The 24,563-nt window shown below is 57.4% G+C and overlaps 1 protein-coding gene across 1 annotated transcript in view; it reads left to right on the forward strand.

Moving 5' to 3' along the window:
* KCNQ4 (potassium voltage-gated channel subfamily Q member 4) overlaps positions 1 to 23,216 on the forward strand; it is a 53,175-nt gene extending 29,959 nt beyond the window's left edge. The window contains exons 3-14 of the mRNA XM_027580817.1: positions 305 to 431; positions 652 to 827; positions 1,361 to 1,486; positions 1,857 to 1,967; positions 2,157 to 2,252; positions 5,344 to 5,432; positions 7,114 to 7,275; positions 14,194 to 14,414; positions 15,384 to 15,483; positions 17,999 to 18,130; positions 20,367 to 20,496; positions 21,032 to 23,216. Coding sequence (XP_027436618.1) covers positions 305 to 431; positions 652 to 827; positions 1,361 to 1,486; positions 1,857 to 1,967; positions 2,157 to 2,252; positions 5,344 to 5,432; positions 7,114 to 7,275; positions 14,194 to 14,414; positions 15,384 to 15,483; positions 17,999 to 18,130; positions 20,367 to 20,496; positions 21,032 to 21,244 — 1,683 coding nt within the window. The 3' untranslated portion in view covers positions 21,245 to 23,216. The remainder of the gene's footprint in view (positions 1 to 304; positions 432 to 651; positions 828 to 1,360; positions 1,487 to 1,856; positions 1,968 to 2,156; positions 2,253 to 5,343; positions 5,433 to 7,113; positions 7,276 to 14,193; positions 14,415 to 15,383; positions 15,484 to 17,998; positions 18,131 to 20,366; positions 20,497 to 21,031) is intronic.
* Positions 23,217 to 24,563: the final 1,347 nt, after the last annotated feature.

Below are 24,563 nucleotides of genomic sequence, written 5' to 3' on the forward strand. Positions count from 1 at the left end.
CACCCAGTCAGGGTTACTGAGTCTGGGAGAGCTGGGAAGGGGAGGGCAGGGTGGAGAGCTGACGACCCCACACAGCCGGTGGACAGGACGTGCAAGACAGACTTGGGCTTTCAGTCTGAGGAAGGGGCCACGTGCCTTCTGGAATCCCCCTCAGGTCCAGCCAGGTGTAGGAACGTCCAGGAGAGGTGGTCTGAGGAAATCCTGGTACCCCTAACCCAAGGGCGCTGCGCTGGGCCAGTACTGTGTGACCTGGGCCCTTGCTCCTGGAGACAGGGGACCAGAACTCAGGGCCCTGGTCCCACAGGAATTCGTGATGATCGTGGTGTTTGGCCTGGAGTACATCATCCGCGTCTGGTCCGCTGGATGCTGCTGCCGCTACCGAGGATGGCAGGGCCGCTTCCGCTTTGCCAGAAAACCCTTCTGTGTCATCGGTGATAAGACCAGCCCACCCGCGCCTGACCCCAGACCCCAAGCCCCAGGGTGGACACCCTGACCCAGACCCTGGCTGCTGACAGAGATTCCACGGACCCTCCCTATTCCGCCCTACCCCCGCCCCGACGGCCCCAGCACCCCCCCGCCCCCACTTCGGAGCCTGGCGGGGTGGCTTGGCTCCCCGGCGCTGCTGTGACCTCGTCTCCTCCGGCCCTGCAGACTTCATCGTGTTCGTGGCCTCGGTGGCTGTCATCGCTGCGGGCACGCAGGGCAACATCTTCGCCACGTCTGCGCTGCGCAGCATGCGCTTCCTGCAGATCCTGCGCATGGTGCGCATGGACCGCCGCGGCGGCACCTGGAAGCTGCTGGGCTCGGTGGTCTACGCGCACAGCAAGGTGCGCCGGCGGGGGCGGGGTCTGGGGGCAGGTGTAGGCCAGGAGGCGGGGCCTGAGGGGCCCACTTGGAAGCTTCTGGGTTTGGGGGTCTATGCGCACAGCGAAGTGGGGAGCTGGGGCAGGGTGTGGGGGGGGCGGGACTAGATGTTGGGTTGTGTGGGGCGGCTCGGGACTGAGGTCTGAATGTGGAACCTGGAAGGTCAAGGGAGGGGCCGGGGGCGTACCCTGAGTTCTTGTGAGGGCCTCACCCCTTCGGGAAGGCGGGAAGGCGGGAAGGCGGGAAGGCGGGAAGGCCGGGGAGGGGCTCCTTGAAGGGAGGAGCTGGGGAAGGAAAGCTGGCAGAGCCGCTGTCAGGCAACTCCGAGAGGAGAGGAGGGGAACTTTTCCCCCCCCTCCAGAATACCTCTCTCAAATCATTGTGGGCACCTCCCACCTGCCCACCTCTGGCAGGTGGGCACAGCGTGACCCACTTGCCCATGCCCCCCCCCCCCCCCCCCCCCCCCGCCGTGTTCTCACTGTTGCTGCCCTCGCAGGAGCTGATCACCGCCTGGTACATCGGGTTCCTGGTGCTCATCTTCGCCTCCTTCCTGGTCTATCTGGCCGAGAAGGACGCCAACTCCGACTTCTCCTCCTACGCCGACTCGCTCTGGTGGGGGACGGTGCGTCAGGGTCTGTGCAGGGCTGCTCTTCTTCCTGAGACCCTCCCCTGCGTGACCACTGGGACTCTGACTCAGGGTTGAGCGAGCCTGTCCTCTCAGCTAGGGCCGGGGCCCCCTGTGACCAGCCCCTGCGTTAGCCCCCAACCTGCCCCAGGAGATCTGCTTGTGCTCCATCTGGTTCCCCACACCAAGCCCCTGCCACCTCACCCCTGGCCAGCACAGGGCAGGGAAGGGGAGCCATCCATCTATGCCCCTAACCAGCCCCTGTGGACGACCATAGGGCACCCCCCTCGTGATCAGGCTCCCACCTGCCTGTGCCCTAACAAGCTCTTGTGGGTGGCTCCTGAGGGTAAACTCTTTGTGTCCCCAGATCACTCTGACGACCATTGGCTATGGTGACAAGACACCCCACACATGGCTGGGCAGGGTCCTGGCTGCTGGCTTCGCCTTACTAGGCATCTCCTTCTTTGCCTTGCCTGCCGTGAGTCCCCCTGCACTTAGGATCTCCCGGCTGCCCAGGGGAGAGGGCCCTGGGGGCAGAGCCTGCTTAGCCCCTCTCCTGAATTTGCATGGATGGGGGAGTGGAGAGCTCAGAGGGGTGGGTGGAGACCTTCTCTGCCTCCTGCTGTCCCCCTCCGCCCCTTTCTCCCAACCACACCTCTTCCCCTAGGGCATCCTTGGCTCTGGCTTTGCCCTGAAGGTGCAGGAGCAGCACCGTCAGAAGCACTTCGAGAAGAGGAGGATGCCTGCAGCGAATCTCATCCAGGTACAAGACGCCCAGGAAGCCCCTGAAAGGAACTGGTGTGTCAACTCCTCTGTGCTGACCCAGGTGTCCCAATTTTGCAACTGTGACTCCACTTTGAAGCTCTGGGAGCAGATGTGACTTCTCCGGGGTCACATGCCAAGTCAGGGCTAGAGAGGGGGACTGTCAGAAACTTCCCTTGCGCCACATGCCCAGTTCAGGCCTTATCAGAGCTGCCCCACAGTCCCACTCCAGCCCCAGCTCTATGTGACTGGCAGTGGAGTGGGCCTAGGGCTTCTTGTCCTGCCACCAAAAGGCTGTGCAGTCATCAGTAAGCCCGCACTGCTCCCAACACCAGTCCATTCCCCAAGCACTCACACAAGTGAATGTTGTAACTATAAACTGAGACAAACACCTTGAAAGAAAGAATAGTTCTCTGAAGAGTATTTAACAGGGTCCTGGCCTGATCTGACCTTGAAGGGGAACTCTGGGATGATGACCCTGGGAAATTGATGCTTGAATTGAGAGCTGGAGGACTGGTAGGAGTCAAATAGGTGAAGAGGTGAAGGGGGGGTTGGCAAGCATTCAAAGTAAGGGAACAGCATGTGCAAAGGCCCTGTGGTGGAAGGGAGCATGGTGTGTTTGGTGAACTGGAAGGCAGCTAGCGAGGCTGGGACAGAAAGCTCAAGGAGGAGTATATAGTGGAAGGGGTTGGGTAAGTGGGCAAGGCCCCGACCTGAGGGCCACAGAGAGGAGTTTAACACTTTGCTGAGAGCAATGAAGAATCCCTGACAGGTATGAAATAGGAGGAATGGGTGTTATGATCAGATTTGTGTTTTGAAAATAGGTGAATGGATTGGAGAGTGCCCCAGGTGTGTGTGGGAGATGACACGAGGCTCTGACAACTGGGCAAGGTAGGGTGCTGGAATGGTATCACAACAGTTGAGGTGGGAAGAAGCAGATTCTGTATATTTAGGAGGTGAGATTCGTGGCATTAGGAGTGAGGGAGAGGGCGAGGGAGCTGCGTGGTAGGTGACTTCCAGGTTTCTGGCTTGCCCAACTGGATGATTGATGGCCCTCCCCACTGGAGGGGGACCAGACTGGGGCAGGAGGAATGTGAGATTGGCGGGAACACGTAGAGCATGAGGGGCCTCAGCCCCCGAGCGAGGTAGCTGCACATCCGGGCCTGCAGCTAGGGGGAGAGGACTGTGCTAGAGCCATTGCACCTAGACAGTAATGAAGCCCGGGGCACGGATGAGCTCGCCTGGGGCACGGATGAGCTTGCCCAGTGTGGACAGCAAAGTTGGAGGAGAGAAAATGGTCCAGAACGCAGCTTTTAGGAACCTCAGCATTCAGTGACTGGGCCAGCAGAGTTGAGCCAGTCAAGGAGACAGAGAAGGAGCAACCAGAGGGGTGGGAAAAAATCAGAAAACCAGGAGTGTGTGATCTCAGTTTCCGCCACTGCGCTGAGACATTCTGATAGGGCATGGGGTGGGGGGAGGCAAGGGCTCTGATTTTGGGGGGACTTTGTGACTCAGCCCTGGCTTCTCTCTAGTCAGTGTATGCGAGAGCAGCCCCTGCGGGAAGTAGTTCAGGGAATACTGGCGCATCCCACCTTGGCCTGCTCCCAGCATGCCATCCTCGCACTCCCCGATGCAAGTCTGACTCAGCGCCCCCCCTTACCTCTCCTCCCCAGGGTGGAACCCCCTCCCCATCCCTGCTATTTCCAGCCGCCAGCCCAGCCTTTCCTTCTCAGCGTCCCGTGGGGCACAATGGCTGTCGTCCCCTGGGAGCTGGCCTTCCAAGGGGCACCGCAGGGGCAGGTGGCTGGCACTGTCCATGCCAAGAGACAGCTGGTATTGTGGTGCCCATAATTAATGAGACAGCTCATTGAGCTGCTCCCCAGCTCAAGCCAGGGGCCTAGGCAAGCAGGAAGTAAAAATATTCCTGTCCTAGGAGGGTGCCTGGCCAGTGAGGTCAGCCGTGGGCAGTGCCTTAAGGACAAGAGGCACCCAAAGAAGGGGGCTCCAGGGCTCAGTTAGGCTTTGTCCATGCCTCCCTGCCCTCCCTAATCACCGCACTCACAGTCCCTCCTTGGCTCTTCTTACCTGGAGGGAGAGGGACAGTCCTTCCTCCTGTCCACCCCTCATCCCCTCTGCTGCAGAGGAAATCCTGCAAGTCCCAGGATGCTGAGGGGTTGGTAGGGGGATGCTCTTCCCTTCCCTCCTCAACCCCATGGGCAGTGACAGGCAGCTGAGAAAGATGAGGTGGATTTATTCGTAGTACTAAGAATTCACTCAGTTTTTTTTTAAGATTTTATTTATTTATTTGAGAGAGAGAGAATGAGAGATAGACAGCACGAGAGGGAAGAGGGTCAGAGGGAGAAGCAGACTCCCCGCTGAGCAGGGAGCCCGATGTGGGACTCGATCCTGGGACTCGAGGATCATGACCTGAGCCGAAGGCAGTCGCTTAACCGACTGAGCCACCCAGGCGCCCGAATTCACTCAGTTTTTATTCTCCAGACCTTTGCAGAGCACCTACCAGGTGCCAAAGGATACAGTGATGACCAAGACACCGCTTAGAGTCTAGGGGGAGAGAAAGACAGCATCCCTCAAATACACGACGAACAGATACTTACTAGCTGGGGTAACGGGATGACAGGAGGGTTGAAGAGGGGAGCCTGGTATTAAGTGCCTTCTCTGTGCCAGGCACTGTGCTTGGCATTTAACAGACATTTGCCCTTTTAATCCTCACATCAGGCTCTTAGGTAAGCAGTATTGTATCCAGTTCACAGATGAGGCAGGCGGGGCTCTGCAGCTTTACTTCATTTGCCCGGGCTACTAAAGGGCAAAGCTGGGACTGGAAGCCACATCTGCCTGATGACAGAGCCCAGCTCTTACCTTGGACCCCTGCTCCCCGCCTTGGGGAAGTCCCTTCTCTCTGGGCCTCCGTTTCTGTCTGGCCCTGCCAGTGGCTCTGGAACTGGAACTGGCCTCTGGCTCTGGGTCTCCTTCCGCTGACCCAAGGACTGATTCCTCCAAGGGCGGAGGGGTGGTGAGGGGCGGAGAGGCTTCGCTGATGCCTTGTCCCCTCTTCCCCTTCCCTCACACGACAGGCTGCGTGGCGCCTGTACTCCACCGACACGAGCCGGGCCTACCTGACGGCCACCTGGTACTACTATGACAGTATCCTCCCATCCTTCAGGTAGGCCCTGCTGCAGGGGGACATGGGTGGTGGTGGGGGGGCGGTGGCTGGTGGTCATGCCCCCTTGAGGACAGGTGGCTGGGACTCGGCCCTGGGGGGTGGGAAAGGGGTGACGCCTCCCAAAGGAGTATCTGGGGCTGGCTCTGCAAATTCCATGTAATTCAGAGCCCAGAGTGTCTTCTCTCCCAGTTCGCTCTTCCCTGGGAAGGTGGTGGACGCTGGGCACAGGGGGAGCTGGCACTCCACATGCTAGCCCATAGTGCCGCCATTCAGGGCCGTGGTGCCCCCAGCTCGTCTCCCCTCTGTCTGAGTTGAGGGTCGGGTTAGCTTTTGCCAGCCTGGCATACTGCAGCTGGGGAGAGAAAGCGTGGTACGGGCAAGAACGCGTGCGCCAGAGTCCAGCATCCCAGTGTGTGAATAGGCCCCGACTTTTCCGGGCCCTAGTGCCCAGAAGCGGGTTCATCCCACTGGCCCAGGCCAGGGTAAGGCTGCACCTGGGGTTGGCTGCATGCAGAGGATTATTAATAGCCATCACCAAGGTCTGAGTGGCCAGGTGCCTGGCCAGGCCCTTGGGCAGGAATGAAGAGCACAGAGTGTGGCTCAGTCCCACCGGCAGGCAGGGAATCAAGCGCGAGGCTGGGCTCGGCGGCTGTGCTCAGCGCTTTTGCGGGTGCCTTTTCCCTCATTAGTTCTCCAAGAGCAGCTGTTGCGTGATCCCACTCACCCCTACACCTGGCTCCCCCTCCCTGCTCCCTCCTGGCCCCAGAGGCTTCCTAGGGGAGGAGCAGAAGAGAAGGGGCTGGAAGGGGGGCTCCCAGAATCACACTGGGTCCCCCCCATCTCCACTTGGCAGAGGCAAGCTCCCACCTCAGAGATAGGCATGGTGGTTGGTTTGGAAGGAGCCTCCCTTTCCCAGGGGTAGCTCTAAGGACACAAGGCCAGGTCCTGGGGAGTGGGGCAGGGGCTGGTTTGTTAGAAATAGGGTGTGAGGGGGAGGGAAGATTTGGGAGTAGTATTGGGTCCTCCGGTAAGAGGGACAGAGCTTGGTTTAGAGATTCTAGGTCCACGGGCCTTCTGCTCCTTGGAGCTCGGTTTCCTTGTCCATATAATGGGAAGGCAGAGGGGAGATATTGTCCTTCGGTTATGGAAACAGGAAGGGGCCTGGGGAGTTAGGAAGAAGCTGAGCCCCAAATCTAATCTCTAAGAACCCAGTGGCAGGAGTGGATGCTGGAGTGGGAAGCTGGTCTAGCTACCCTATCAAGTCTCTCTCCTGTGCCTCAGTTTCCCCCTAAAATCCAGTCAGATCCGGAGGGTGAGGATTTCGGGGTGGCCGCTGGCCTCCAGGGAGGCACAGCTCCACGTCTAGGTGCTCCACGTCATGAGCAGAGAGTAGGTTAGATCCAAGCTCCCACTTGCCGCCTTCTGAGAGTGCCCTCAAGTTGTGCCCAACCTGCACAACCGTACTCAGCAGCCCTGAGGATTTCCCAGGAACTGAGTGCAGAAAGGGAGGGAGGAAGGTTAGTCTCTCCCACCCCCCACCCTGCCGGTCCTGGCTTGGGGTGTGTGCTGAACACCTCTAGAGGCAGAGACTGGCAGGATCTGCACTCCCAGGCTTGGTGCCCACCAGGTGAGCGGGCGGTGCCAGGGCCCTGCCTGCTGCTGATGGCGCCCTCTCCTGCAGAGAGCTGGCCCTCTTGTTTGAGCACGTGCAACGGGCCCGAAATGGGGGCCTACGGCCCCTGGAGGTGCGGCGGGCGCCGGTCCCTGATGGAGCGCCCTCCCGTTACCCGCCCGTTGCCACCTGCCACCGGCCGGGCAGCGCCTCCTTCTGCCCTGGGGAAAGGTAGGGGCCCCCCGGGGCCGCCACCTGCTCTCGCTTCTCCTCCTCCTCTTCCATTCTTTGTCTCACCCTCTCTCAGACCTGCCTGCAGCCACCATGTGGGTGTCTGAGCCTGTTCTGGGGACTCCCAGGCCTCGTCCCGAGGCCTGGGCAGTTGTCGTCGGATGGCCTGACAGGTACAGACTGAGAGCCTCCCTGGAGCGGCCAGGCTGGACTCACCTGCTTGTCCCCTGGGGCTCTAAGGGTCTGAGTGGGGGACACGTCCGCACCGCCCTTTCCCGGCACCTCCTCCATTCATTCCATTTGTCCTCTTTCTTTCTCTGTTTCCACGTCCCCTCACTCCTCCGCCCCTGCACCCCCATCCCTCCCGGGCAGCTGGAGACAGGAGGAGGCCTCTGGCCACAGGTGCTTACGGCTCAGGTAATCGTGGGCACCATTCTGGGGCGTGAGGGCAGGGATCCCCCTCCCCCAGCATGTTCCTCTAGAAGGGGCTCGCCACTGGACTTGCCTGTCGGGAGTGAGGTGCTACCTGGAGAGAGCGCTCTGTGACTGAGAACCGCTGTAGGACCTCCGGAAACTCAGCCAGTGACTAATGCTCTTGTCTTGTGCAACCCTTGTCCGCAGCTTGGCTAATCCCAGAGGGTCCTCTTGGGATTCTCCCACAATGCCTTTCTTTCTTACTGAGGGACATTTTGCTGCTCCTAACAGTCTCTTTTTCCCTTCACCTGTCTCTCCTGGAGCTTTTGCGTCTTGAAAGAAGAACAAAGAAAGGACAATGCTTTACCCCCACATACATGTTCAAAGTAGTGGAATTTCAGGCATTTTTGGAGAAGGGATGCTCACTGACTCACAGTATGGGAAAGGGGCTGCTCCTGCAGAGGTATAGCTTTGAGGTCAAGGATTCAACACCCCCCCGCCCCCGCATTCCTCCCCTGCCCCCTCCCTATCTCTTTGTTTTGTCTCATCTTCACACATCATCCCTGATCGGCCAGGTAGACATCTGGGCCTTGAGCCTCAGGTGTGATTCTGAGCCCTGGGCCCAGAACAAGGGAGGGGAGAAGACACCAGCCACTCAGTGATCAGAAGGAGGCAGTGTGGTGAAAGCTGGCCTCTGACACCTGAGGCTGTGTGTCCTTGAGAAAGTCATCGAGTCACACTGGGCCTCTGGGTCCTAGGCAGAACCTCAGCAGTGTTTAGGCCGATCAGGGGCTCTGGGTTCTCCCGGCTGAAAAGGCCTGGGGAACAGGGGGTGGGGGGCGCGTGGTGCAGAGGATGGTGGGAGCAGCATTTCTTTCTTCCCTGTGCTCAGTGAGGGCATCTCTGGCCAGGGGCTGAACAGGAAGCAGGGAGACGGAGGGTCCCTCCAAGTCAGGGGCTGGAGAGAGGGGCAGCATGACTGGCCAGGCCAGGCTGGGAACTCCCTGGAAGAGAGTCCACAGTGTGGCCCTGGGTCGGATTCACTGTCCCTGCCTGAAGGCCCTTCAGTGTTACCCCCACCCCCATCCAGCCACAGCTTAAATTTGAGCAACCCTGCCCAGGGCCTGGGCCTGTGCTCTCTGGAGCTTCCAGTTTGCTCTGGTCTCACCTGGCCTGGATAGGAAGGTGCTGAAAACGAAGACGAACCTGGAGCCCAGCACCTCTCCCACCCACAACTGCTCTGGGGCTCTGAGTCCCCCAAAGCCTAGGACCAGATGACTGCCGAGGGCTTGGCATTCACTAACTCCCAGCCTTGTGTCCGTCTGCCCTGCAGTGTCTGTGTGGCCGGGGCTCATGGTGATGGTGGTGGAGTGTCCCTTCTTCCCAGGCCCCCCAGGAGGCTGAGCTGTGACTTCTAGGACATCAGTCACCAGGCTCAGGCCAAATGGCCATATCCTTACTCTTGGTTGTCTGGGCCCCATGGGGTGGGTGCTCCGGACAGGAACACCGCCCCCCCCACACCCCCACATACACATACACACTTCTCCTGGTTGGCCACACCCCTAGTGGCGCTTGTGGATGGACCCAGGCTGAGCACATTTCCAGGACTTCCAAAAGCAGGACTCCCTGGGGGATGGTCTTGCCAAGGTCAGCACCTCCTCTCTTTGAGGTTTTTCGATGGGGCGCTAAGACGATGTTTCTCAAGGCATGGTCCACTGACTTCCTGCATCAGCATCGGTGGGGTGTTCGTTAAAATTGCAGATACTGGACCTCTCCCCAAGCCCACAGAATGAGAATCTCTAGGGGAGAGGCACGGAACTCTGCATATTTAACATGCTGCCCAGGAGATCCTGATGCAAATCTTGAGAATCTCTGCATTCTGGGGATGCGGGCTGGAGGATGCTTTGGGTGGGGGTTCTTTTCTCCCACCAGCCGCAGGAAGCCAGCCCCATCCTGGCAGCTCCCCATGCTCTGCCCACCTGCCCCCTTCCCACTAACCTCTGTTTGTGTCTTGTTCTCAACTTCCAGCCAGATGTTTAGTAATAAACGGAGTTTCTTTCGGATCCACGCCAGCTGGAGACCGAGGTACCCCCTCGCCTGCTCCTCCTGTCCTCACTCCTCCTTGCCCCACCCGGTTCGGGGGCTGGAGAGGGGGACAGAATAGGCCAAGGCCAAGGTGCATGTGCCTGCCGCCTGCCGTCTGCCTTGGGGCCCTGCCTGGAGCCTCTTACCTTCCTGGGGAGGCCTCTGCCAGGTCGGGGGCCATGGGGCTGGGGCCCACTCTGCCACGAGGGACATCTGTAGGAGACTTGGGATGAGTTCTGGCTCTGCCGCTGACCCCCTGTGTGATCTGGGTCACATTGCTTCCCTTCTCTGGAACTCAGTTTCCTATCTGTGGAATGGGCAGATTGAACTAGAGGCTCTCTGAGGGTCCTTCCCACTCTGACTTTTGCCAGGCTTTGGGTTTAGCTCCTTGGCTTCCCACTGTCCCTCTAGGGACTTAGCCTGTGCCTGGAGGAGCTGGGATTGGCACCTCTTTCGCTAACTCTAGAGCCCAGCTCGGATAGCCGCATCACCACCATGTGCCGGGCCCTGCACTAGACACAGGGATGAATGAAAGATGGCACCTGGAGGCTTGCAAAGAGCAAGGGCTGTTCAGTGTGATGAATGCAATGAAAGGAGGAAGCAGAGGGGCTACGGAGCCAGGGTCAGGCCCTTCACCTAGAGGACGCCCCAAAAAGGAGTGGATGTGGGGGAGGGCATCCCAGGCCAAGGAAGCAGCATGCATCACGTGGTGCATCATGGTGAGGAGGCGAGAGAGAGAGAGAGGAGAGAGAGAGAGAGAGAGAGAGAGAGAACAGCTGTGGGGAAGGAGCAGGCAGCCCAGCATGGCCAGATTGGAGAGTGCGGGGTCAGGGAGTGAGGTCGGGGGCAGAGCTGGATCATGAAGAACCCCAAAATCCTGTATGAGCGCCATCCTGTAGGCCCTGCCTGGCAGCCTGGGCTCCTTGAGTCTTGCGTTGCCCAAAAGTGCTTCTGGAGTCTTGTGGGTTGAAGGGCCCATAAGTACATGGGTGACAGAGCTCCTGGCTGCTCATCCAAGAGACAGTGCCTTTTAGGAACTAGTGTTCTGGATCCAAACCTGGCCACAACTCGCTAGCAAGGGGAACGTCACCTTAAGGCCTGGGTGCCTCAGTTTCTTCAGATGTAACATGCGGATGGTAATTGCATCTGCTTCCACTCAAAACGTGCTTGGCTCATAGGAAGTGCTATATAAATGGTTGGCCTTGTTCAGTGTGGTATGTTGAGCAGTTAAGGTCTTATTTTTTAAAAATAGCTTGGAAACCATGGCTGATGGAAATGGGGACACACCTGAAGGGTTAAGCCAGGGAGTCTGGGTTAGACCTGCCCCTTTGCAAGATGACTTTGGCTGTGTGGGCACGATGGGCAGGAAGGGCAAGGCCGGGGCAGAGGGGCCAGCGATGAAGCTGCATCCACAGTCTTGAAGAGAGGGGCTGTATGCAGCATCAGAAGGGGTAGGCTGCCTCTTGCCCCCATGCGCTTGGCCTTTGGTAGCAGATGGAATCCTTAAAGTCATTCCTGGTGGAAGCGAGCACAGGGGTTGACCCAGCAGGGCAGTCAGAGGGCAGCCTGTGTCCAGAGCTTGCCCTCCGCCAAAGGATAGCCTCAGTCAAGCCTAGCCCATCTGTATCCCAGGCATCAACAGACCCCTTAGACCCGTTTCTCAACCTCGGCACCATGGAAGTCTGGTTCGGAGAATTCTTCATTGGTTGGTGGGGGAGGGGGCTGTCACAAGCATTATTTAGCACTGTTTAGCAGCCTCCCTGGCCTCGATCAGATGCCAGGAACACCCTCCAATGTGACAACCAAAAATGTCCTAAACCAAAAATGTCTCCAGACATTGCTCATGGATTGGGGCCTAGTGAGCAAAATTGCCTCCAGTGGTTACCGCCCTAGATGCTCTCCTGATCGCTAGTTCCAGAGAAATAACAGTGTCTCAAGTCAGAAAAAACCGGGTTCTGATCCTTACTGCATCCACAGGGGCTCTGGGACTTTGGGCAGGTCACTTTCCCTCTTTCCCAGTCTGTAAACTAGGGATGGTAAATGTGGAGCCCACCCCACAAAGCGGCCGAGAGAGAGCTGGAAGGGCCAAGGCATTCAGACAGGACCGTGCGTGTGCCGAGGAGCCCGGGACGGGAAGGAGTTCTTCCGATGTCCAATGCTTGCCAGGTTTCTTTCCATTTTGTTTGAGCTTTTAGGCTCCAGAGAGGCTGACGTGAGCCATTTCCTGGGCCTTGCCCAAGGAGCTGGAATCCAGGGCCACCCCTGGGAAAACAGTGCCTTCTTACGTTGAAGAGGAGCCCAGGGCCTCTGGCTGGCTGGAAAGTTACAGAACTCCACAAACCAGGCTGGAAGCTCCTTCAACCATCGCAGAATCAGAGCTGGAAAGGGACCTTTCAAGGCCTCTAGTGCAAGCCTCCAGACCCCTTCCTCCCCAAGTCCTGCTGAGAGCAAACTCCGTCTTGCTTGTATACTTCTCATGACAGGGAGGTCACCCCCTTCCCCCAGAATGTCATTGGAGTGATGTGCTGGGCGCAGAGATCCGGAGTTCCAGGCCCTTGGCTATGTGTCAGGGCCTTCTCCAACCCCCCCTCTTGCTCTCCCTCTTGGAGGAGTGGAGGACAGAGGGAGGGGTTGCACGGGCCGGGCGGGTGGGGGGTGCTTGCCAGCATGAGGAGAGCCTGAAGGAATGGCTCTGCTGAGGAAAGTTTGGGAGACCCAACCTCAAACTTTGGTTGGAATCTCTGGGATGTGTTGAGGGGATCCTGGGCCAGCAAACAGCATGCTGGATTGTGGGGCTGCCTCATCCTTCCCTTCTGATATCCTCGGGGCCCCAATCCATGACCTATAACTTCTCCCTTCTAGAAGGGCAGAGGTCCCTATTCCTAAGGATGGCCCTACATCCTGGCTGCCTTCCCGAAGGTGCCCCTGGTTTCGAGATCTTCCTCACTTCAGCACCTTGGCTCTGTACTCTGTACCCCATGCCCAGGGCATGGGGGACCCTAGCTCTCACCCAGCCCTGAAACCAGAATCTGTCCTCTGGTCAACTCTTGACCTGAAAGTCCCTGATAGTAGGTGACACAGTCTCCTCCCCCAATCCGTGCCCCACCTTAGGCCTCCTCCAAGACTGGCTGGTGCTTTCCTGAGCCAGGGCCCTGAACATTTGGGGTGGAAGGACCCCCAACCTGTCTGTGAGCCACAGCAGGGAGGCAGTGGTGACACCCCAGGGCATGGGATGGGGGACTTTTGCATACGTCCTACTCAGACAGTGAGAACGCGGTCCTTAAAACTCTTGGACACAGAGTTACTCTACCAGGTATTGGCTAACCAGGGCCTGCCCCGGGCAACCTGGGGCCTCCGCAAGGTTTGGGGTTGTAGTAGGGAGTTGGGGTGTGGGGAGGGAGGTCTGAGAACACGCACAGACACGCACATGTGTGTTCCCATGCACACAGACGTGTGTAGGTGTTGTTGAAATGGGGGTTCGTTAGGCAGTGGGGGTTGTGGAGCTGGGAGGGTGAACATCTGTCCAGGTAGGCAGAACTCAGGCAGGGGAGACCACAAAAACACAGGTTAAGACCTTCCCCGGGAGGGTGTGCACCAGACATGTCCGGGGCTTATATGTGGGCCCAGCAGCTAGACCCACAAGGCCAAGGCCCTCTGCAGCCGGCTCATTGCACCCCTGGGAGGCCCTGTTTATGCTGAAGCCTGTGTGATGCAGACCTCTGGAGTTCTGCAATGTTCTGCCTGCAAAGCTGGACTGGGTCCTAAAGCCCTGACCTGACTGACCAGTGTGGGATCAAAGAGCTCCAGCAGAAAAGGAGGAAAATATACACTGACACGTGTAGATACACTGGTACCTGGGTACCTACACTGTCACATGGCGTGCACACATGTGCGCACCCGCACACACGCGCACACACACACACACCAACTCCACACAGCCTGCCTCTGTGTACAGTGAGGACCTGGAGGCCTTTCTCAGTGTGCATGGCCAGGTGAGCCCCTCCATCCCTCAGCGGCCTGTCTGTGCCCAAAGGGGTGGCCACCTCCACCTCCACCCACCCAGCTGAGCCAGGCCCAGCTCTCCCATCCTCCTGTCTGTCTCTGACTCCCTTCTTGGGTCTGTCTCACTCCTTCCGCTCTGACATCTGTCTCCTGTGCACCCCTTATATCTGTCTGCGAAAACGAGGGGTGGGAGATGGGGGTAGGGAGGGGACCTGCTCAGACTGACCCTGCATCAGCTTCCTGTAGGGGTCAGGGTCCCCCTTGCCACACCCTTGTTCCATCCCAGGAAGTCTCCACTTGGTGGAGAGTCAAAACCCAGTAGCCACCCCCAAGTCCCAAGTCAGCTGCGTCCCCACACACACCCATCCCCAGCTCTGGCTAACGTGGCTCTCTCCCCCATCCGACCTGCCCTGCCAGCAGCCGGATGGGCATCAAGGACCGCATCCGCATGGGCAGCTCTCAGCGACGGACAGGCCCCTCCAAGCAGCACCTGGCCCCTCCACCGATGCCCACCTCCCCAAGCAGCGAGCAGGTGGGCGAGGCTGCCAGCCCCACCAAGGTGCAGAAGAGCTGGAGCTTCAACGATCGCACCCGCTTCCGGGCCTCCCTGAGACTCAAACCCCGCACCTCTGCTGAGGGTGAGCCCCTGGGGGCCTGGGGCCCAGGACCTACCTGCTGCGGGGGGCGGGGCAGGGACAGAGTCTGGGCTAGGGGTGGAAAGATGGTTCTAGTTCCAGCTCTATAACGGACTGACCATCTTTGGGCACTGGTCTCCTGGTCTGTGACTTGGGCGTCATAACACCTGCTTTGCTGGGCTCAAGACTGTTGAAGAATCGGATGAGAATGCAGAAGGTGGCGCTCGGTAGGGGGTAAGAGTGCAGGCTTTAGAGCCAGGCTGCTGGAGTTTGAATCCTGGCTTTGCCACTTCTTGGAAGTTACAGAATCCCACAAACCAGTCTTTGGGAGGTGCTGACCTATGAGAGTCTGGGCACGGCTGGTGCCCAGGGCCCCCGCTTCCCTGCCCAAGAAGCTGCCTGGCCTTCCACCCTCTCCTGCCCCCATGGAGCAAGGATGGCATCTGCTCTCTGTGCAGTGCACCAGCCTGGGAGAAGCATTTCTCTTCCCCGGAGACAGAAGGACTTGCTTTCAGGGCCTTCCCTAGCAGCAGAGCTGGGCATGGGAGCCAGCCCCTCGAGCTTCTTTCCCTCTTGGCTGAAGGATAAGGCTGTGTGTGTGATTATGTGCAGAGGCCTCAGGTCCCTTGTCTCTGAGGCTCACTGTCCTGGTGGGACCAGTGGGGCTTCCTAATTTGCATCAGGCCAAACCAGATGTGCCCTAAAACAACTCCCACTTACCTGGCCACTGGGCAGATTCTTACCCTGACTGGTCAGAGGGCAGATGTGTGTGCAGGAAGCCAGAATTTTCCAACCTGGGTAAGGCAGCCAGGGAGGCAGGAGCCTGGTCTGCCTTGTGCCCCCAGGAAGGTTCTGGACCCTTTCTGGGCCTCTGTCTCCTGATCGGTATCTCTAAGGGTGGTTCGGCAGGTGGTGGTAGGGGTTGGGCAGGCACCCCTTCTGCTGCCACCACCTGGGCCCCTAACTTTCCAGAGGGCCCCTCGGAGGAAGTGGCAGAAGAGAAGAGCTACCAGTGTGAGCTCACTGTGGATGACGTCATGCCTGCTGTGAAGACGGTCATTCGCTCCGTCAGGTGAGTCTGAGGCCTGAGGTGCTCCCCCCGCCCCGAATCCGTCTGCCACCCATCGCTGCTCCCCATCTGGGGCCTGCCCTCATGGCCAGGCCTGGCCTAGCTCCCGGGCACAGCAGCTGTTGCCTGCCTGGCACCCTTGGCTGAGCAGGCTGGCGGGGACCCTGGAGTGTGGGTGGGGTGGGAGGTGGCATATGGCTCCCAGCAGGGTTTGCTCATCCTCTTCACGGCTGGAGGGCTGGCTGGCTAGGGCGGTAGGCTCGGCTGCCCACCACAGTCCCTCTGCTCCGCCCGCAGCGTCCTCTCTGCGTCTCTCCCCTCCTCCCCGCCAGCTGTGCACCAGCCACTGCCTCTCCCTGTGTCTGGCCTGTGTGCTCTTTCTCTCCAGCTCTGTGTCTCAGTTTCATCCTCCTTTTGCTTCTGTGCCTCAAAGTTTCCCTCCTTCCTTGGGTGGCTTGACCTCAGCTTGTCTGTCTCCCTCAGGGCTTCCTCTAGAGCGGTGCTTTTCAAACCACAGGTCACAACAGTTTGAAATCAACTTAGTGAAATCAGTTTAGTGGGCCATGGTCAGCATTTAACAGCAATAACAAAAAGGAATAGAATAGAAAATAGCAGAGTGCATTCCCCCATAGGAAGGGCAAATAATGTTGATGAAACCTACGTTTCAGTGTGTGTGTGTGTGTGTGTGTGTGTGTGTGTGTGTGTGTGTGTGTGTGTGTACTGGCTTCTGATATAAAACATATTTCTGTTTTTTTTTTTTAAGATTTATTTATTAGAGAGAGAGAGAGAGAGAGAGAGAGGGCACAAGCAGGGGGAGGGGCAGAGGGAGAGGAAGAGAGAGAGAATCCCAAGCAGACTCCCCACTGAGTGTGGAGTCCAAAGACTGCGGGCCTGGATCTCACCACCCTGAGATCATGACCTGAGCCAAAATCAAGTCAGGCTCTTAACTGCCTGAGCCACCCAGGCACCCCGTAAAATGTATTTCTTATGGTGGGTCTTGGTCAAACAAGTTTGCAAGTCCCTGTCAGGCTGCCTGTACTGGCTGTCTCCCTGCCTTGACAAGAGTGGGCCAGAGTCTCCTGAGCCCCTTAGCCATGGCTCTGGCCCCCATGCTTCTTGGTGTGGAGTCCTGGCCTAGACTCCGTCTCCAGCCTGCAGCTCTATAGCTCCAGAGACTCCCTTTACCCCCAGGCCTTACAGGCTCAACTCCTCTCCTCTCTGCCTGATGCATCTACCCACAAGCCTCTTTGTTTTGTGTTCCTTGTAAAATCAGAGTCAGCTGGGCCCCTTGCCACTCCCCAGAGAGTCTGAGGCCTCTCCCCACCCCCTTTTTACACACGCTGTCTCTCTCCTCCAAGTGACCAGCTTCTGGAACACATCGCCCGAGCCGCCACCTGGCCCAGGTCAGGTCTCCTTGGCCACGCCACAGATCCCTCACACCCAGCATGCCCCAGACCTGCTCTTCCTCCCTGTTCCCATTTCAGGCAGTGGCACCACCATCCACCCTGTTGCCTAAGCCATGGGAATTATTCTGGACTCAGACTCAGAACCCTTGAAGTCCCTTTTAGTCCTGAATTGCTCCCAGCTCAGGCCCAGCCCCTGGGTCTGGTCGTCCTGCCCAAAACTCTGCCTCTCCGGAGCATTCTCTCCACACAGGCGGGCAGAACGATCGTGCTAACGCAGAGGAAACCCTTCCCCACCACCCCAGCCGCCCATTGCCCAATCTCTGCCTGGGATTCGGGACTCTTCAGAGTACCTCCTTCCCCTGCCCGCCAGCCTGCTTTTCAAGGCCAATCTCTTTCTCTGTCTTCTTATATGCCACCCCACCTCCCCAGGTGGATCAACCCCTTAGCTTTACATTCTGTCCCGGCTACTTTGAACACAATCTCACTCACATGCCTCCATGTCTGTCTGTGTCCAGAAAGCCTCTTTTCATCCCCCTTTTGCCCTTGGAAAGTATCACTCTCAAGACTTGTCCTCTGCCCTCCCCAGCTGAGACCCTCCTTCTCATCATCCCAGACCACTGTCTCCATTCCTTGACATGGCCCTCATCACCCCATAATTGTGTGTCCTGTTTCCCACTCCAGAACAGGACTCCTGAGACCAGGGTTTGGGTCTGATGCCTCTTTGGGTGCCCAGGGTCTAGCACAGTGATGCTAACAAGCATTTGTGGAGTGAATGCCAAAATGTCTTCCCCCAAGCCGTCTTGATCACCAGTGTTCACAGATGTCTGCCCTGTGTCCCAGCTAGCAGGAAGAAACCAGAACCGGTCCCTGCGCTCCCAGGCTAATGCTACTGTAGATTTAGGCACATTAAAAAAAAAAAAAAAAATACCAAAGAGACATCCGGGGGCTGGGGGTGGACCGTGGTGGGGAGGGAGGGAGGCTGGGAGACCCAGCAGAGGCTGTTTGCAGTCACCCAAGCAGAAGGTGCCCTCGTGCTAGGCAAAAGGTTAGCAAAGGGATGGAGAAGGGGCTGGAAAAGAATCCCTTCCCGCCGAGACCCCCTTTCCCGGCAGGATCCTGAAATTCCTGGTGGCCAAAAGGAAATTCAAGGAGACACTGCGACCATACGACGTGAAGGACGTCATCGAGCAGTACTCGGCGGGGCACCTGGACATGCTGGGCCGGATCAAGAGCCTGCAGGCTCGGTGGGTGCGCCGGCAGTGAGGCCGAGGCCCCAGCCCCAAAGCGAGGACTGAGGGCCCCGAACTCCCCTACCTCCCTCCCGCCCGCGCCCGAACGGAGCCGCGAGCGCCCCCTAGGGGCCGCGGCGGGAGCTGGAGTTTCCGGTCTGGGCAAGGCTTCTGGCTTGCAGCGCGCCACTGAGGCCTGACCGGGCACCTGTCTTGAGCCTGAAGAAGGACCCAGCCGCACGTCCTCTGTGCGAACCCTACTAACCTGCACTCCTCGAGTGACGTCTTTAGATGACTGTTTCCTGGTCCTAAAATAATAGGATTAAAATAATTAATGATCTCCCATCTCCCAAGGGGATGGGCAAATTGTCCTCAATGCTGCCCACCTCTTGCCTCTGGAACCCTCCCGCACCTCTTCTCTCCACCCAGCATATGGGAAGAATTCTTGCACCAAGACCCTAATCACCTACACCTCGCCCTTCTCCTCTTGTGGCCTGCATTCTCACTGCCCATTCATTCTCTTGTTCTCTTAAGAAATAGTCATTGGGCTTTTATTACTTGCCAGACAGCTGGGCTCTGGACTCTGGAAGGCAAGAGTCCCTGCCCTCATGGAGCTTTTATTCTAGTGGAAGAGAACAGATGATAAATAAGATGGAAGCTAGACGATGTCAGGTGATGATCAAGGCTAAAGAGAAACGTAAGGGCTAGGGTGTTGGGGTTTGTGATTTTAAATAGTTAAGAAGGTGACATTTGAGAAAAACAAGAAGAAAGGTGGGGCAACCAGCCCTGTGGCTATTTAAGTAAAGAGTTTTCAGAGGGAACGGCAAGAGCAAAGGCTTGGGCAGGAGTCTGGGGTGTTGTTTTAGAAACAGCAAGGAGCCCAGCGTGTCTGTTCTGGCCTGATGAATGGCACTTGGACTGTATAAAGCCCCGTGGGCCACTGCACACACGCTGGCATTCATCCAGGGGGAGATCCAAGCCTTGAAGAGCTTAGAGCAAAGGATGGACAAGATCTGAGGTGTATTTTTAAAGGAGCACCCTAGGTGCTGTGCTGAGGATGACCTATAAGGGAGCGAGGGTGGAAGTCAGGAGGCTGCCTCAGATGTGCAGGCAAGAAATGATGCGGACTTGGACCAAGGTGGCAGCAGTGGGGGTGGGGAGAAGTACGCAGACTCCAGATAGATTTTAAAGGTAGAGCTGACAGGGTTTTCTGATGGGGTATAAGAGAAAAAAAGAGAGTCAAGGCTGAAGCCAAGGGTTGTGGCTTGAGCAACAGGAAAAAGTTGCCATTTGTTGACACCGAGAAGGCAAGTGCGGCAGGTTTGGCTCAGGTGAGTTGGGAGGTGTTGGTTTATGGAACCCATTGGACATCTATAGGGAGTGTTGCTCTGGCAGTTAAGACTGAGCAGTGTGGACTTCGGAGGAGATCTGTGGGCTGGAGATACAGATTTGTGTCAACAGTGTGCAGAGGAATTGCAAATCTGGAGCTGAAGACCGCACCTAGTGAGAGTGCATAGAGAAAAGAGGTCCCAGGAGTGAGCCTTGGGTCCTGCAGTGTTTCATGGAGGTAGAGGAGGAACCAGCAAAGGAGAGTGAGAAGGAGAGGTCAGTGAGGTAGGAGGAGAACCGGGGGAAGGTAGTGTTTGCGACCCCCGCATGAAGGAAGCGCCCGAAGAAGGGTGATCAGATGTGCCGAGTGCTGGAGTGCTGCTAAAAGGTCAAGTATAACGAGGCCTGAGGGTTGATCATCGAATTTAGCAACATGGAGGTCATTTGGGATCTTGACAACAGTTCTGGTGAGATGGTGGGAATGAAAGCCTACTTGGAGTAGGTTTAAGAGAGAAACGGAGGCGAGAAATTGGAGACAGTGGGCAGAGATAAACGCTTTCAAGAATCACGCTGTAAGGGAGATCAGAAAAATAAGGTGGGACCAGCTCCACCCTTGTCCACCTTATAACTCACATTCCCACTTGGGTCTCTTTTCCCAGTCCACCATTTCCCACCTGTCCTCCCACCAGACAGTTGCTTTACTTGTCATGCTTGTGTGCGGTCGCTCTGCTCGGCTAGTTGGAAAACCCGCAAAGCAGAGGCCCGGCCCCTCCATCCATCTCGGTCTCCATTTGTCAGGGCAAAATGGCCCCCTCCCACCAGGGCAGGCTGTGTCTCCCCTTTCAGCAGGCAAACCTGGTGTTCTTGAGGGAGGGACGGGTGACGTGTGTCTGTGCCCTTTGATAGTTACTTTCTTCCACAGGGTGGACCAGATTGTGGGCCGGGGGCCGGGGGACCGCAAGGCCCGAGAGAAGGGAGACAAGGGACCCTCTGACACGGAGGCAGTGGATGAGATCAGTATGATGGGACGCGTAGTCAAGGTGGAGAAGCAGGTGAGTATCGGATGGAGTTTCGCTCGTATGGCGGAAGCTGGTCGTCGACCGAGAAGCTCCGGAAGGCCGCGGGGCACAGGGAGGGTGCACTTCTCAGAACCACAGCCCAGAACACCGGCCAGGGAGGCCTGATCAGGGCCCACGCGTCCGGGGCCCCACTGGTCCCCGCCCACTCCTGCTCGACGACCCCGATAAACCCACCCGCTCCTGCCAAGCCCCACCTCCAGGTGGCTGTGGTCTCAGATAAACCCGTTCTAAATTTCATCTCCTTCCGTGTAAGCCCACCTCAGGAGTCTGTCTCTAGCTCCCGGACTATTCTAACCAATCACAACTAAATTTCCCTCCGAGAATGAACCCCAGCTTCCCACCTTCGTCCCGCCCTCCGGCCAAGCTCCGCCCTTCCGGTCGCACCTCCTGCGGGAGGAGCCGCGTCTCCCAGAAGCGCCCCTTCCCGGCCAAACCCCGCCTCCTGGCCGCGCTCCTCAAGCCCCGCCCAAGCTCCCAAGCCCCGCCTCCAGCTGCGCCCCGCCCCCAGGTGCAGTCCATCGAGCACAAGCTGGACCTGCTGTTGGGCTTCTACTCGCGCTGCCTGCGCTCTGGCACCTCGGCCAGCCTGGGCACCGTGCAAGTGCCGCTCTTCGACCCCGACATCACCTCCGACTACCACAGTCCTGTGGACCACGAGGACATCTCCGTCTCCGCACAGACGCTCAGCATCTCCCGCTCTGTCAGCACCAACATGGACTGAGGGGCTTCTCAGGGGCGGGGCAGCACACGGCCAGCCCCTGGGCCTGGCGCTCGGACCCGCCCTCTGAGGCCTCCGGACTCCTCTCTTACTTGAACTTGCTCCCTTGCGGGGAGAGAGGCCACATGCAGTATTGAGCTGTCTGGATGGGCGAGATACCCGCCGTGGGGGTGCCAGCGACCCGCCCCATCTCAGGAGCGTGAGATGCCAGGCCGCACGGGAGGCAGCAGCAGGGGCTGCCCCGCGGCCTCTGAGACCCCCAGTGCCCTGCCCGTTCCATCAAGGCCCTGCATGGCCCGCCTGGCAGGGGCACTGTCCCAGGAGTGGGGCGCTGGGGTCCTGGGCCCTGACCCAGCTTCCAGCTATGCAAGGTGAGGTCTCTGGCCCGCCCTTCGGACAGAGCAGGGAAACCCTCCCGCCAAGTCCCCGCCCCACTTGGGGGTGGGCCCAAGGTGCCCATAGGTACCCACAAGCATAGGACCCTGCCACAAGGCAGTTGGGCACCATATATGCAAACTATGTTAAATATGCAACTCTGGGGACCCCCATGGGGTCCCTCTGCCCCTCCCTCCTTGGAGATGGGCCCCCAGCAATAGCTGGTCTCAGGCTGCTTGGCCATGACCCCTATCCCTGTTCTTTGGCTTATCACCTGCTCCTCACCCAGCATGGGGCCTGTTTCTCCCTTGCCTCCCCAAGGGCAGTGCTTGGGCTTTTCTTCCCATTTGCAGGTGTCCCCTCCCAGGGGCTCCTTCTTCCTGCTGGATGTCCACTCCCCTCCTTGGCCCTCCAGACACCTTATAGCACAAGTTTCTGTTTTTGCCTCCAAATCTCCCATGGACAGTGCTCCCATGGTCACCCAAAGTTTCCCCGAACATGCAGAAAGTCTCTCACACTCCCTGACACACACGATCACACACACCTGGAGATGTGTGCACACAGCCGTTCAGCCTTCCTGGGGCCTCTGCAGCTGATGCCGGTAGCCTGGCCTTGCAGGATAACGTCCACTAAGAGGAAGCCTGCCACTCCATCCAAGTAGGAGAGGGAGCTCTGAAGTGACCCCAGGCCTCTCTAGGCCTCACCTCTGAGTTTTACCAGCTCCCTTTTCTCAAGAACATCTACTTCTCACTGGTCCAAGAGCCCTAACTGCTGCTTCTGCTGCCCCCAAGGACCCTCCTTGGTGTCCCTACAGCACAGCTCAGGCCTAGACCACTGGGGGCTGGACAGCACTGGAAAGACCCCAGGCCCTTCTCCAGGGTGGTTATCAGGCCTGCTTCCACTAGACTTGCCCCCTTCCTAGTCACTCTCCCTCCCTGAGAGAATATTAATGCATCTAGCCACTCCTACTTGGCAGGCACCAGCTGTGCATCTGACACTCACAAGCTCTGTTTCCCCGCCTTCTGCACCTCACTCTTCACTTCAGTTGGCAGCCCCCCATACTGGCAGATGTCCCCCCCTCCACTCCAGGCCCCCAGCACCTCTTTGGTATCCTGACCCTTCTGACCCTCTTTTGCGAAGCCAATGCAGGGAGCAGGAGCGTGATGGGTAGTGGACCGATGGTGACCCTCTGTGAGGTGCCAGGGAACCAGGGGCTCAGGCCCAGCTGCCTGCATCTCATGACTGGGGACCTGCATGCACCAGCGCCAGGGCTGGGGCTGGATCCTGCTCAGCCCCATGGTGCCCAGCCTCTGCCCCAACATACCCTCTGCATGTGACCATCATGCCCTGGATGGAGCCTGTCCTGGCTCACCTCACCTGCACTGCACTGTCCCCCAGAGAGCCACCCTCTAACCCCTCCGAGAGAGAGCTGTGGAGAGGGGCAGGAGAATGGGATTACCCTATGACCAAAGGAGATTTGGGATGAAGCCCTCCCTCCTTCTATGATCAAGGTCCCCCCACCAACCCAGTTCTTGGATATGCAAGTACCTCACTTTGTTAACTTATTAACTTATTGGTTTCATTAAAGTTTTCAGTAGGAGGTGGTTGCTTTTGGCTGTTCAGTGGCGGTGGGGTGGGGTACCTGATCTGGGGGTTGGGATGAAGAAATTTGGATTAGTCAGCATTCTTTTGGTTGTAAACAACAAAAACCTAACGCATTACAGCTTAAGGAAAAAAAAGAAAAGAAAGAAAGAAAAGAAAGAAAGAAAGAAAGAAAGAGAAAGAAAAAGAAAGAAAGAAAGAAAAAGAAAGAAAGAAAGAAAGAAAAGAAAGAAAGAAAATGGAACCTATTAGCCCGGATAACTAAACTGTCAGGTGGATAGAATGGTTTTCGGCAGAGCTAGAGCTAGGTGCATAACACGTCAGGGATCTGCCTTCTGTCTCCGCCTCCCCTTCAGGCGGGCTGACCTCTCACGATGACCCCTGGCACTTACACATTTACTTGCTCTTGGCTTAGGGCCCCAGTGAAAAGTGAGTACCAGTTTCCTAATAGTTTGTGTCAGTCAGGGTCCACTTAGGAAAACAGAAACTAGTCTAGGTTTTCAACAAAGAGAATTTACGAAAGGGGCTGGATTACACTGCTGTAGGGGGGGCTCAAAGAGCAAAAAGAACTCTGAGATAGCTGAGAGGGGGTCCTTGCAGGCAACAGCTGTCTCTCTTAAGGCTGCAGGAATATAGGGGAGAGGTTGGGGTTAGCAGAACCCACAGGCTTGATTGCGGGAGTGCTGTAGTGCTAGGGCTCAAGAATCTGAAAAGGGGGTCTGGCTGGCTGGCGCTGGTACCTCTTAGGGGATACGGTGAAGCTCGTCTGGGAGTGCAGGAAAACAGCTGAAGCCTGGTGTCAACTGTTGGCATTAGGCTGCGCCGATAAACTTACAAGCAAAGGAAGAACGAAGTCTCCACTCCTCCTGCCTTCCAACCTTTCCCCAATGCCCCTATCGTCAAGGCCAGCCAACAAAGGTAATGTGGTTTGCAGAATCCCAGCCTCAGGATCCTAGAGCAGAGTACAGAAGACTGGGTTTGGGACTAAAAGACAGTAGCTTCATAACTGGTACAGTCCACCCCTTTGGGCACTCAGTATCCATATACATCATTCCACACACAGTTGAACCTCCATATAATAACAGTAGCCTCCACCTAATCAGATGAAGCTACCCTGCATATAAATGAAGACACGAACCCTCTCCCCCCAAATAGAGTCCCACTGTCCAATAGATGTATCTATCTCCAGGAGTTCATCATTGAATCCATGTTTGGATGATGTTAATTACTCCTCTAAATCAGTCAGAAGCCCACCTACAACTAAACAGTAAACTGTAAAGTTAGCAATCACTTACAATCTTTTTATAAAATAATAGGGGAGAAGGAGGAGGGAGGAGGAAACTAA

This window comes from Zalophus californianus, chromosome 4, assembly GCF_009762305.2.
Source record: "Zalophus californianus isolate mZalCal1 chromosome 4, mZalCal1.pri.v2, whole genome shotgun sequence".
Lineage (NCBI taxonomy): Eukaryota > Metazoa > Chordata > Mammalia > Carnivora > Otariidae > Zalophus > Zalophus californianus.